This window comes from Oncorhynchus tshawytscha, unplaced genomic scaffold, assembly GCF_018296145.1.
Source record: "Oncorhynchus tshawytscha isolate Ot180627B unplaced genomic scaffold, Otsh_v2.0 Un_contig_4972_pilon_pilon, whole genome shotgun sequence".
In the NCBI taxonomy this organism is placed as follows: Eukaryota; Metazoa; Chordata; class Actinopteri; order Salmoniformes; family Salmonidae; genus Oncorhynchus; species Oncorhynchus tshawytscha.
The window spans coordinates 241,083-253,847 of NW_024609780.1; the positions used below are offsets into that span (position 1 = coordinate 241,083).

General features: G+C 45.3%; 1 protein-coding gene across 1 annotated transcript in view; it reads right to left on the bottom strand.

The window, feature by feature from the left end:
• Nucleotides 1-3,506: 3,506 nt before the first annotated feature.
• The window catches only part of zranb3 (zinc finger, RAN-binding domain containing 3), a 74,425-nt gene continuing 65,166 nt past the window's right edge, over nucleotides 3,507-12,765 (bottom strand). The window contains exons 19-22 of the mRNA XM_042317989.1: nucleotides 9,859-10,029; nucleotides 9,499-9,691; nucleotides 7,691-7,822; nucleotides 3,507-4,910 (exon numbers count right to left, since the gene is read on the bottom strand). Coding sequence (XP_042173923.1) covers nucleotides 4,812-4,910; nucleotides 7,691-7,822; nucleotides 9,499-9,691; nucleotides 9,859-10,029 — 595 coding nt within the window. The 3' untranslated portion in view covers nucleotides 3,507-4,811. The remainder of the gene's footprint in view (nucleotides 4,911-7,690; nucleotides 7,823-9,498; nucleotides 9,692-9,858; nucleotides 10,030-12,765) is intronic.

Below are 12,765 nucleotides of genomic sequence, written 5' to 3' on the forward strand. Positions count from 1 at the left end.
CAATATACGACTGATTGTTGTCCTATGGACAGAGTCTCCCACCTCAGCTGTAGATCTCTGCAGTTCATCCAGAGTGATCATGGGCCTCTTGGCTGCATCTCTGATCAGTCTTCTCCTTGTATGAGCTGAAAGTTTAGAGGGACGGCCAGGTCTTGGTAGATTTGCAGTGGTCTGATACTCCTTCCATTTCAATATTATCGCTTGCACAGTGCTCCTTGGGATGTTTAAAGCTTGGGAAATCTTTTTGTATCCAAATCCGGCTTTAAACTTCTTCACAACAGTATCTCGGACCTGCCTGGTGTGTTCCTTGTTCTTCATGATGCTCTCTGCGCTTTTAACGGACCTCTGAGACTATCACAGTGCAGGTGCATTTATACGGAGACTTGATTACACACAGGTGGATTTTATTTATCATCATTAGTCATTTAGGTCAACATTGGATCATTCAGAGATCCTCACTGAACTTCTGGAGAGAGTTTGCTGCACTGAAAGTAAAGGGGCTGAATAATTTTGCACGCCCAATTTTTCAGTTTTTGATTTGTTAAAAAAGTTTGAAATATCCAATAAATGTCGTTCCACTTCATGATTGTGTCCCACTTGTTGTTGATTCTTCACAAAAAAATACAGTTTTATATCTTTATGTTTGAAGCCTGAAATGTGGCAAAAGGTCGCAAAGTTCAAGGGGGCCGAATACTTTCGCAAGGCACTGTATATACCCCTGCACACTGACTCGGTACAGGTACCCCCTGTATATACCACCCACACTGACTCGGTACAGGTGCCCCCTGTATATACCCCCCACACTGACTCGGTACAGGTGCCCCCTGTATATACCACCCACACTGACTCGGTACAGGTGCCCCCTGTATATACAGGTGCCCCCCCCCACACTGACTCGGTACAGGTACCCCCTGTATATACCACCCACACTGACTCGGTACAGGTACCCCTGTATATACCACCCACACTGACTCGGTACAGGTGCCCCCTGTATATACCACCCACACTGACTCGGTACAGGTGCCCCCTGTATATACCACCCACACTGACTCGGTACAGGTGCCCCCTGTATATAGCCTCGTTGTTGTTATTATTATTGTGTTCCTTGTTATTATTACTTTTTATTGTAGCCTACTTGGTAAATATTTTCTTAACTCTTCTTGAACTGCAGTTGGTTAAGGGCTTGTAAGTCAGCATTTCACGGTAAAGTCTACACTTGTTGTATTCGGCGCATGTGACAAGTTTAATTTGATTTTCTCTAAATGTAATTTGCAAAGGCTATCAGACAGTTATAGCAAAGCTAACCACCCATCAGACAGACAGGATGGACAGTGGAGAGAGACTACTACCTCTGTTACTGTGGACTGTTCTCCTTTCTTAACACCAACTGACAGTGATATTGTTTTTCCCAGGGCCTGGCGGGAGGGTCTGGAGTTTACCCAACACAAACAGACGAAGCATCACGTGACTCTGGCTGCTCTTTAATCAACGGGCCCTCTGGGAAGAGAGAGAACGCCGCGATGCAGCCGCACGTCTTCATCTGATGCCAGGACGCTCCATACGGCTCCCTCCGTCTGGGCTTGGCGTTATTAAAGTTCTCCCCCCCAATCCTCCCTCCTGGCTTGAGTGTAATAAAAGAAGCAGGGAGCCGTATGAGAGGAGGGAGAGAGAGGCCCAGCTGCAGTAACATTTGTAAAGTTGCATCCATCTACAGGTGTGGACCGAAGAAAGCAGGCAGTGGAGCGCTGGCTGCCAGCTGCCAGGACAGGGACAGAAAGCAGGCAGTGTAGCGCTGGCTGACAGGACAGGGACAGAAAGCAGGCAGTGGAGCGCTGGCTGACAGCTGCCAGGACAGGGACAGAAAGCAGGCAGTGGAGCGCTGGCTGACAGGACAGGGACAGAAAGCAGGCAGTGTAGCGCTGGCTGCCAGCTGCCAGGACAGGGACAGAAAGCAGGCAGTGTAGCGCTGGCTGCCAGCTGCCAGGACAGGGACAGAAAGCAGGCAGTGGAGCGCTGGCTGACAGGACAGGGACAGAAAGCAGGCAGTGTAGCGCTGGCTGCCAGCTGCCAGGACAGGGACAGAAAGCAGGCAGTGGAGCGCTGGCTGCCAGCTGACAGGACAGGGACAGAAAGCAGGCAGTGGAGCGCTGGCTGCCAGCTGCCAGGACAGCGACAGAAAGCAGGCAGTGGAGCGCTGGCTGCCAGCTGCCAGGACAGGGACAGAAAGCAGGCAGTGGAGCGCTGGCTGCCAGCTGCCAGGACAGGGGCAGAAAGGGCGTGTCAGGATGCTGCCTCCCTGTGAGATGTCCAGTACTCAAAGCGAGCCTACCGGCTCAGTCAGACAGACAACAGAGGGTCAACAGCCATATTAAGTGGAGACCTGGCTGGAGCCCTGCAGCAGATGTAGAGGACTGAGGACGAGGCACAAGGCTCCCGATAAAGCTGTTCGTGGTCTCGCATGGAATCCAAACTGAGAAGCTCAGTTGAAACAATGCTGAACCAGGAAGTTAGCATTCCAGACTAGAAGTGGTCTTAGCTGGGCTGGGGATACCTTTATCTGATGTGATTGGTTGACATGAGCTGTATTAGGGATACTGAGGTTCCATTCTCTGTGCACATCATCCTCCTTTCTCCTTTGTCTGGTCTGAGCCAGTCAACCAGGTCTGGTGTGGATTTATTCTATCAGGAGGGTTGGGATCAAGATCTGCAAGCTCAGCTGCTCCCAGAACCAACATGGCCGACTCATGTTCCCACTGTCCAATGAGCTGGATGGACCACCTGAGACAGTGTTGAGCAGAGATACTCTGATGGCAGACTGATACAGACAGGAGGCTGGTGAGATACTCTGATGGCAGACTGATACAGACAGGAGGCTGGTGAGATACTCTGATGGCAGACTGATACAGACAGAAGGCTGGTGAGATTGATTGCAGCCAGCTGCTGATCTGTAGCCTGAACTCTAAACAGAGGAGCTGTGAAAATGATTCAATATTCTGCCTCCGCAATGCCGATCACCAACACACAGGTCTACTGTTTCCATAGTAACCTTTCCTTCCTGTCTCTTTCTTCTTTATTGAGTTAAGTCCTTTCAGAAGAACACAGGGGGGGCAGGAAGATGGATAGACATGTCAGAATGTGGATATTAGTACCTTTCTGTTGGACTTTAAGCGATGCACATTCGCACAGTACATTTTATGCTGTGAGATGCAGTTCTGTACATTCCTAATAATGGTACAATGGTTTGCCTGGGAAAGCCCTCCTACACTCCAGACCCTGGTTCGATCCCGCTGTATCACAACCGGGAGTCCCATAGGGCGGCGCACAATTTGGCCCAGCGTCGTCCGGGTTAGGGAGGGTTTGGCAGGGGTAGGCCGTCATTGTAAAAGAAGAATTTGTTATCGACTTACTTGCCTAATTAAATAAAAGGTTAATATATATATATATAAAAAACTCCTAAGACGTTTGACTTTGAAACAACCACCACAACCACACAGACAACAGATCACTCAACAGGAGAATAATAGAGTTTTATTTTCATTTCAGTCGAGTTTGTTCATCCATTCATGCTCAGTCTAACAAATCCAAGACTCCAGCTAAAACAGTAGACATCACAGAAAACCTATCATCTAGACTACATGTAGAGGACATAAAGACACTATCATCTAGACTACATGTAGAGGACATAAAGACACTATCATCTAGACTACATGTAGAGGACATAAAGACACTATCAACTAGACTACATGTAGAGGACATAAAGACACTATCATCTAGACTACATATAGAGGACATAAAGACACTATCATCTAGACTACATGTAGAGGACATAAAGACACTATCATCTAGACTACATATAGAGGACATAAAGACACTATCATCTAGACTACATGTAGAGGACATAAAGACACTATCATCTAGACTACATGTAGAGGACATAAAGACACTATCATCTAGACTACATGTAGAGGACATAAAGACACTATCATCTAGACTACATGTAGAGGACATAAAGACACTATCATCTAGACTACATGTAGAGGACATAAAGACACTATCATCTAGACTACATGTAGAGGACATAAAGACACTATCATCTAGACTACATGTAGAGGACATAAAGACACTATCATCTAGACTACATGTAGAGGACATAAAGACACTATCATCTAGACTACATGTAGAGGACATAAAGACACTATCATCTAGACTACATGTAGAGGACATGAAGGAAAACACTTGTGATATCCTGTCAAGATGTAAACTAGAGCATCACACATATCAGGGTTTTTCTACCAAGTTTGCACAACCTAAAATAGCAGCGAGCGCTCGGCAGGCATGCAGGCAGGCTGGCAATTCAAACAGGCAGCAGCCTGCCCAGCTTGGTTCAGTTCAGCCTGTATCTGAGCTAGATAAGCCCGTTATAAATCAACCCAGGCTCACTGCTGACGGTTCGGGGACAACATGGGAAGGAGCGTAGCTGCTCATTTGGAACATTTGCATGTGATACAGGCAGCATTGTTTAGTCAAAATCTATTCAGGTAACTCAACAAAAACAACCCTGAAAGCACAGTCTTCACATCAACACTCTCAATGATCCAACTTGAACATGGTGTCACTAAAGGAAGGAGGCGACGTTCCTTTACATTGGATTGCTGGTGAATCCAGAACACGGACAGCAGTGGCAGCATTGAGAACCAACTGTGACGTGTGGCCTTCTTCACAGAGATGACAACACACTGAAGAAACATCCTTCCTATGTCACTCAGTACTCCTCCCAACTTCCCCTCCTTCCTCGGTTGAGGAAAACATGTTCATTTCTTTATGAAGAAGCGAGTGATGTCTGAAGCCACCTTGGAGGCTGCCAGTCCTTTCTTCATCTGGCTTCTGTCCTTGGCTTGCTGAGCTGTCCTCTGTAAAACACACAGCCTACTGTCATCAGTACTCTGTCCTCTGTAAAACACACAGTCTACTGTCATCAGTACTCTGTCCTCTGTAAAACAACCAGCCTACTGTCATCAATACTCTGTCCTCTGTAAAACACACAGCCTACTGTCATCAATACTCTGTCCTCTGTAAAACACACAGCCTACTGTCATCAATACTCTGTCCTCTGTAAAACAAACAGCCTACTGTCATCAGTACTCTGTCCTCTGTAAAACACACAGCCTACTGTCATCAGTACTCTGTCCTCTGTAAAACACACAGCCTACTGTCATCAGTACTCTGTCCTCTGTAAAACACACAGCCTACTGTCATCAATACTCTGTCCTCTGTAAAACACACAGCCTACTGTCATCAGTACTCTGTCCTCTGTAAAACACACAGCCTACTGTCATCAGTACTCTGTCCTCTGTAAAACACACAGCCTACTGTCATCAATACTCTGTCCTCTGTAAAACACACAGTCTACTGTCATCAGTACTCTGTCCTCTGTAAAACACACAGTCTACTGTCATCAGTACTCTGTCCTCTGTAAAACACAGTCTACTGTCATCAGTACTCTGTCCTCTGTAAAACAAACAGCCTACTGTCATCAGTACTCTGTCCTCTGTAAAACACAGTCTACTGTCATCAGTACTCTGTCCTCTGTAAAACACACAGCCTACTGTCATCAGTACTCTGTCCTCTGTAAAACACACAGCCTACTGTCATCAGTACTCTGTCCTCTGTAAAACACACAGCCTACTGTCATCAGTACTCTGTCCTCTGTAAAACACACAGCCTACTGTCATCAGTACTCTGTCCTCTGTAAAACAAACAGCCTACTGTCATCAGTACTCTGTCCTCTGTAAAACACACAGCCTACTGTCATCAATACTCTGTCCTCTGTAAAACACACAGCCTACTGTCATCAGTACTCTGTCCTCTGTAAAACACACAGTCTACTGTCATCAATACTCTGTAAAACAAACAGCCTACTGTCATCAATACTCTGTCCTCTGTAAAACACACAGCCTACTGTCATCAGTACTCTGTCCTCTGTAAAACAAACAGCCTACTGTCATCAATACTCTGTCCTCTGTAAAACAAACAGCCTACTGTCATCAGTACTCTGTCCTCTGTAAAACAAACAGCCTACTGTCATCAATACTCTGTCCTCTGTAAAACAAACAGCCTACTGTCATCAATACTCTGTCCTCTGCAAAACAAACAGCCTACTGTCATCAATACTCTGTCCTCTGTAAAACAAACAGTCTACTGTCATCAATACTCTGTCCTCTGTAAAACAAACAGCCTACTGTCATCAGTACTCTGTAAAACAACCAGCCTACTGTCATCAGTACTCTGTCCTCTGCAAAACAACCAGCCTACTGTCATCAATACTCTGTCCTCTGTAAAACAAACAGCATAATTCTGTCATCAATACTGTATTATACTATAACATGGACCACTTTATACTGTAACATGGTATTAAATTATAACATGGTATTATAACATGTTGGTGTATTATACTATAACATGGTAATATCACATGATATTACATTATAACATGGTTTATACTATAACATATTATACTATAACATGGTATTATATCATTACATTATAACATGGTTTATACTATAACATGGTATTATACTATAACATGGTATTATACTATAACATGGTAATATACTATAGCATGGTGGTGTATTATATTATAACATGGTATTATATTATAACATGGTATTATATTATAACATGGTATTGTATTATATCATGGTATTATATTATAACATGGTATTATATTATATCATGGTATTATATTATAACATGGTATGATATTATAACATAGTATTATTACATGGTGGTGTATTATAGTATGACATGGTATTATAACATCGTATTATACTATAACATCGTATTATATTATAACATGGTATTATATTATAACATGGTATTATCTTATAACATGGTATTATATTATAACATGGTATTATATTATAACATGGTATTATCTTATAACATGGTATTATATTATAACATGGTATTATATTATAACATGGTATTATATTATAACATGGTATTATATTATAACATGGTATTATATTATAACATGGTGGTGTATTATAACATGGTATTATATTATAACATGGTATTATACCATGGTATGATATTATAACATGCTATTATAACATGGTACGATATTATAACATGGTATGATATTATAACATGGTGATGCATTATATTATAACATGGTATGATCTTATAACATGGTATTATAACATGGTATGATATTATAACATGGTATTATAACATGGTGGTGTATTATATTATAACATGGTATGATCTTATAACATGGTATTATAACATGGTATGATATTATAACATGGTATTATAACATGGTATGATCTTATAACATGGTATTATAACATGGTATGATATTACAACATGCTATGGTATTATAACATGGTATTATATCATGGTGGTGGTTTGAGAGGGCATATGGGTGTAATGATGCACCATGTGGGACTGAGTGTTTATGTCGACACAGAGGAACGGGGACCAGGACCCTTGTGGTTCTGTGGCAGACGGTGCAGAGTGTCTGTAGGTTGTCCAGGGAACACTGTGTGTCTGTGTGTCTGTAGGTTGTCCAGGGAACACTGTGTGTCTGTGTGTGATGGTGTGTGTGTGTGTGTGTGTGTCTGTAGGTTGTCCAGGGAACACTGTGTGTCTGTGTGTGGTGGTGTGTCTGTGTGTACTGGACTCTTACGGTTCTGTGGCAGATGGTGCAGAGTGTCTGTAGGTTGTCCAGGGAACACTGTCCTCCCCCACTGTAGACGGGTCGGATGTGGTCCACCTGCCAGAACTGACCCTCCACGGGGGCACGGATCATCTCATTCAGCTGGACACAACACAGACCATTTTAATAAACACATTTCTCAGTAAAGGAGGTAGTATAATGATTATATAATTTACAGTTTTAATAGCTCAAATGGGTAAAAAAACAATTTGGTGTAAGAAATATTTGTAAAATCCCTTGTGAGTTTTGTCCATGTGTTTTTCATAATAGGATCTTGTCAGCCTTCCCATGTCAGCATCACATTGCCTCCGCCTGTCTGTCTTCAGACAGAGAGAATGACAAGGCTCTAATGTAAGAGAACGAGCTGGGGACTCTGGGAACAGGTAGGAAATCAAACGCCTGTAATTCTAGTTCTATGGCCTGGAGCTGGGGAACACTAGAACCAAAATGGAGGCATTTCAATTGGAAGCCAAACCTTTTCTTTTCTCCTTTTTATGTGGAAAGAGCCAGAGAAGGGGAACCCTGGGGACGATTCAGCCCAGAAATCAATCTCCATTCCTGGGTAGAAGCGGTAGATAGAGTAGCGCTCTCCCAACATTAGCCACAAGAGAACCGGGGGGGGGTCACATACCCACAGAGGGGAAGAAAAGCAAAGCTGTACTCAGGAACAAGCTCCGTTCCACCACGACTACCGACCCACCTCCACCCCCTCCTCGGTCCATACAGAACATTCACTCTGCATTCCCCCACTGGTCTACTAACGCCTTAGAAAGCCTTTACTAAAGCTAGAGTCCTCAGACCTCTTATACAGCGCACCAATACAATGCATTAATCAGCAGTTGTTCTCTGTGGTTTCTGTGCAGTACAGAGGTCCTGTTAGTGTTAGGCCAAATCCATCCATTGATCTGTGAGCGAGAAGGCAGAAGGTCTTTCCAGTAGAAATGGCAGAGCCAAATCTAACAGGCTCTTGGCTGAGGTGAGGTTGAGCTGTGGGAGAAATCCATGGAGGATCTGACAGTACTGGCCAATCTATTTACTGTGAGCCGAGAGAGAGGAAGTCACACGCACACAGGTTGAGAGAGGAACTTGTGTGTCCACAGTACAGTACACCCCCTCCACACACACCCGTCATCCACACCCACACCCCCTCCACCCACACATCTAATGGTTTATCTTCCCCCAGCACAAAGCAGCAGTTTCCAGGGAAGATAAGTGTCAGTCAGTAGTAGAGAGGACTGAGTCCCTCTCATTTCACTCTCTTCTCTGTGTTCTCCCCCTCCTCTCCCAGTGTATAATATAATGTCTACTAAAGCCTTTAGTGGTCTCCCCAGATCCAGGGGATTAGTTGGAACAGGTGAAACCCGTCTGTTCTCAACACTACACACGCTGCTTTATATCAGAAGTGGCTTCAAATGTCTAAATGGGTCCTATCCATTTCAGTGTTTTCTGTACAACTTCAGTGATGTGATATGCTAATTTGAGAAGAGAGAGATGATACTGCTCTTTGATAAATCCAGTTGAAAATCAACCCACATCAATAGTATGACTGTTCTCTCGGTCTGTAGATTTGTGCACCTTTAAAAAGCTCATGTCTGTAAAGGGCTCATAAAGTCATGTAGAAGACTGTATCCTGGCTAAGAGAGCTCAGGTAGTGTAGGTCAGACCCCATACAGAGTAATGGAATGCTCCTAGGTCCCCCCATACAGAGTAATGGAATGCTCCTAGGTCCCTCTCTGTATCACAGACCTGGGGGGCTAAAGACATCCAAACCAACCAACCTGTTTGAGTGACAGCTGGGCCAGCCCGGTGTTCTCTAGCATCTCCTTCCTGTATGTGGGCGGGGCGTCGCGGACCTTCAGGTACAGCTGGTGGGCTTGCAGGCCGCAGCTCTGACACACCCCCTGCTCCGTCTGCAGTACCCGGGCACGCATGTAGGCCTGGCTGGAGCGCAGCTGGAACTCCTCCTGACACCTATGATAGGATAGATGAAGTAGAATACAACAGAATAACTTGATGTTTTCTTTGTAGAGCTTTAATTAAGGAACGCAGTAGGCCTACGAGGCAACACTAATAATAGCAGGGTATACAACACCACTGATGGGTGAACTTGGCTTTACTTTGATGATACTGCTACTTACGTCTGGCTACAGAAGCAGGTGTCCCAGGCTCCTCCAGTGGACCCACAGGCCTTGTGGCAGGACAGACACAAGGGTCGACCCTCACTGTCCAGCACCTGCAGGTACCCAGCTTCAGCCTCTGACGGGCCCTCAGGAGCACCAACAGGAGGATCTGGGTGCACCTCGGATGGTCTGGGGGGAGAGATGGAAAGAGACAGAGACACAGAGAGTGAGGGAGGATTGTCAGTCATCTGCCCAACAAGTGAATAAATAGTATTAATCCACTGGGCACAGACATCAATTCAACTTCTATTCCACGTTGGTTCAACGTAATTTCAATGACATGACGATTCCGTCTGCCTTGCGGTCAGACGCCAAGCAGTTGCCGTACCAGGCAGTGATGCAACCAGTCAGGATGCTCTCGAAGTTGCAGCTGTAGAACCTTTCGAGGATCTCAGGACCCATGCCAAATCTTTTTAGTTTCCTGAGGGGGATTAGGATTTGTCGTGCCCTCTTCACGACTGTCTTGGTGTGTTTGGACCATTCTAGTTTGTTGGTGATGTGGACACCAAGGAACTTGAAGCTCTCAACCTGCTCCACTAAAGCCCTGTCGATGAGAATGGGGGCGTGATCGGTCCTCCTTTTCCTGTAGTCCACAATCATCTCCTTAGTCTTGGTTACGTTGAGGGATAGGTTATTCTAGCACCACCCGGCCAGGTCTCTGACCTCCTCCCTATAGGCTGTCTCGTCGTTGTCGGTAATCAGACATACCACTGTTGTGTTGACTGCAAACTTAATGATGGTGTTGGAGTCGTGCCTGGCCATGCAGTCGTGGGTGAACAGGGAGTACAGGAGGGGACTGAGCACGCACCCCTGAGGGGCTCCAGTGTTGAGGATCAGCGTGGCAGATGTGTTGCTACCTACCCTCACCACCTAGGGATGGCCCGTCAGGAAGTCCAGGATTCAGTGGCAGAGGGAGGTGTTTAGTCCCAGGATCCTTAGCTTAGTGATGAGCTTTGAGGGTACTATGGTGTTGAACGCTGAGCTGTAGTCAATGAACAGCATTCTCACGTAGGTGTTATTTTTGTCCAGGTGGGAAAGGGCAGTGTGGAGTGCAATAGAGATTGCATCATCTGTGGATCTGTTTGGGCGGTATGCAAATTGGAGTGGGTCTAGCATTTCTGGGATAATGGTGTTGATGTGAGCCATTACTAGTCTTTCAAAGCACTTCATGGCTACAGACGTGAGTGCTACGGGTCTGTAGTCATTTAGGCAGAACAAATGTTCTTGGGCACAGGGACTATGGTGGTCTACTTGAAACATGTTGATATTACAGATTCAATCAGGGACATGTTGAAAATGTCAGTGAAGAAATCTGCCAGTTGGTCAGCACATGCCCAGAGCACATGTCCTGGTCAACCGTCTGGCCCCGCAGCCTTGTGAATAATGACCTGTTTAAAAGGTCTTACTCACGTCAGCTACGGAGAGCGTGATCACACAGTCGTCTGGAACAGCTGATGCTTTCATGCATGCCTCAGTGTTGCTTGCCTCGAAGCTAGCATAGAAGTGACTGTGACGCGGCTGTGTTTCCATTTGTAGTCCGTAATAGTTTGCAAGCCCTGCCACATCTGACGAGCGTCGGAGCTGGTGTAGTACGATTCAATCTTAGCCCTGTATTGACGCTTTGCCTGTTTGATGGTTCATCGGAGGGTAAAGCAGGATTTCTTATAAGCTTCCGGGTTAGAGTTCCGCACCTTGAAAACAGCAGCTCTACCCTTTAGCTCAGTGGGAATGTTGCCTGTAATCCATGGCTTCTGTTTGGGGTAAGTACGTACAGTCACTGTGGGGACGACGTCCTCAATATACTTATTGATGAAGCCAGTGACTGATGTGGTGTACTCCTCAATGCCATTGGAAGAATACTGGAACATGTTCCAGTCTGTGATAGCAAAACAGTCCTGTAGTTTAGCATCTGCTTCACCTGACCACTTTTTTATAGACCGAGTCACTGGTGCTTCCTGCTGTAATTTTTGCTAGAATAGAATTGTGGTCGGATTTACCAAATCGAGGGTGAGGGAGAGCTTTGTACGCGTCTCTGTGTGTGGAGTACAGGTGATCTAGAATTGTTTTATTTATCCGTTATTTTACCAGGTAAGTTGACTGAGAACACATTCTCATTTGCAGCAACAACCTGGGGAATAGTTACAGGGGAGAGGAGGGGGATGAATGAGCCAATTGTAAACTGGGGATTATTAGGTGACCGTGATGGTTTGATGGCCAGATTGGGAATTTAGCCAGGACACCGGGGTTAACACCCCTACTCTTACGATAAGTGCCATGGGATCTTTAATGATCGCAGAGAGTCAGGACACCTGTTTAATGTCCCATCCGAAAGATGGCACCCTACACAGGGCAGTGTCCCCAATCACTGCCCTGGGGCATTGGGATATTTTTTAGACCAGAGGAAAGTGTGCCTCCTACTGGCCCTCCAACACCATCTGTTCTCCCATCCAGGACCAACCCTGCTTAGCTTCAGAAGCAAGCCAGCAGTGGTATGCAGGGTGGTATGCTGCTGGCAAGGTATTGCATATTTAATATGCTGGTAGAAATTATGTAGAACTGATTTAAGTTTCCCTGCATTAAAGTCTCCGGCCACTAGGAGCGCCGCCTCTGGGTGAGTGGTTTCCTGTTTGCTTATTTCCTTATACAGCTGTCTGAGTGTGGTCTTAGTGCCAGCATCTGTCTGTGGTGGTAAATAAACAGCCATGAAAAGTATAGCTGAAATCTCTAGGCAAATAGTGTGGTCTGCATTTTATCACAAGATTCTCTACTTCAGGCGAGCAAAATCTAGACTTCCTTAGATTTCGTGCACCAGCTGTTGTTTACAAATATGCACAGACCGCCCCCCCCTCGTCTTACCGGAGTGTG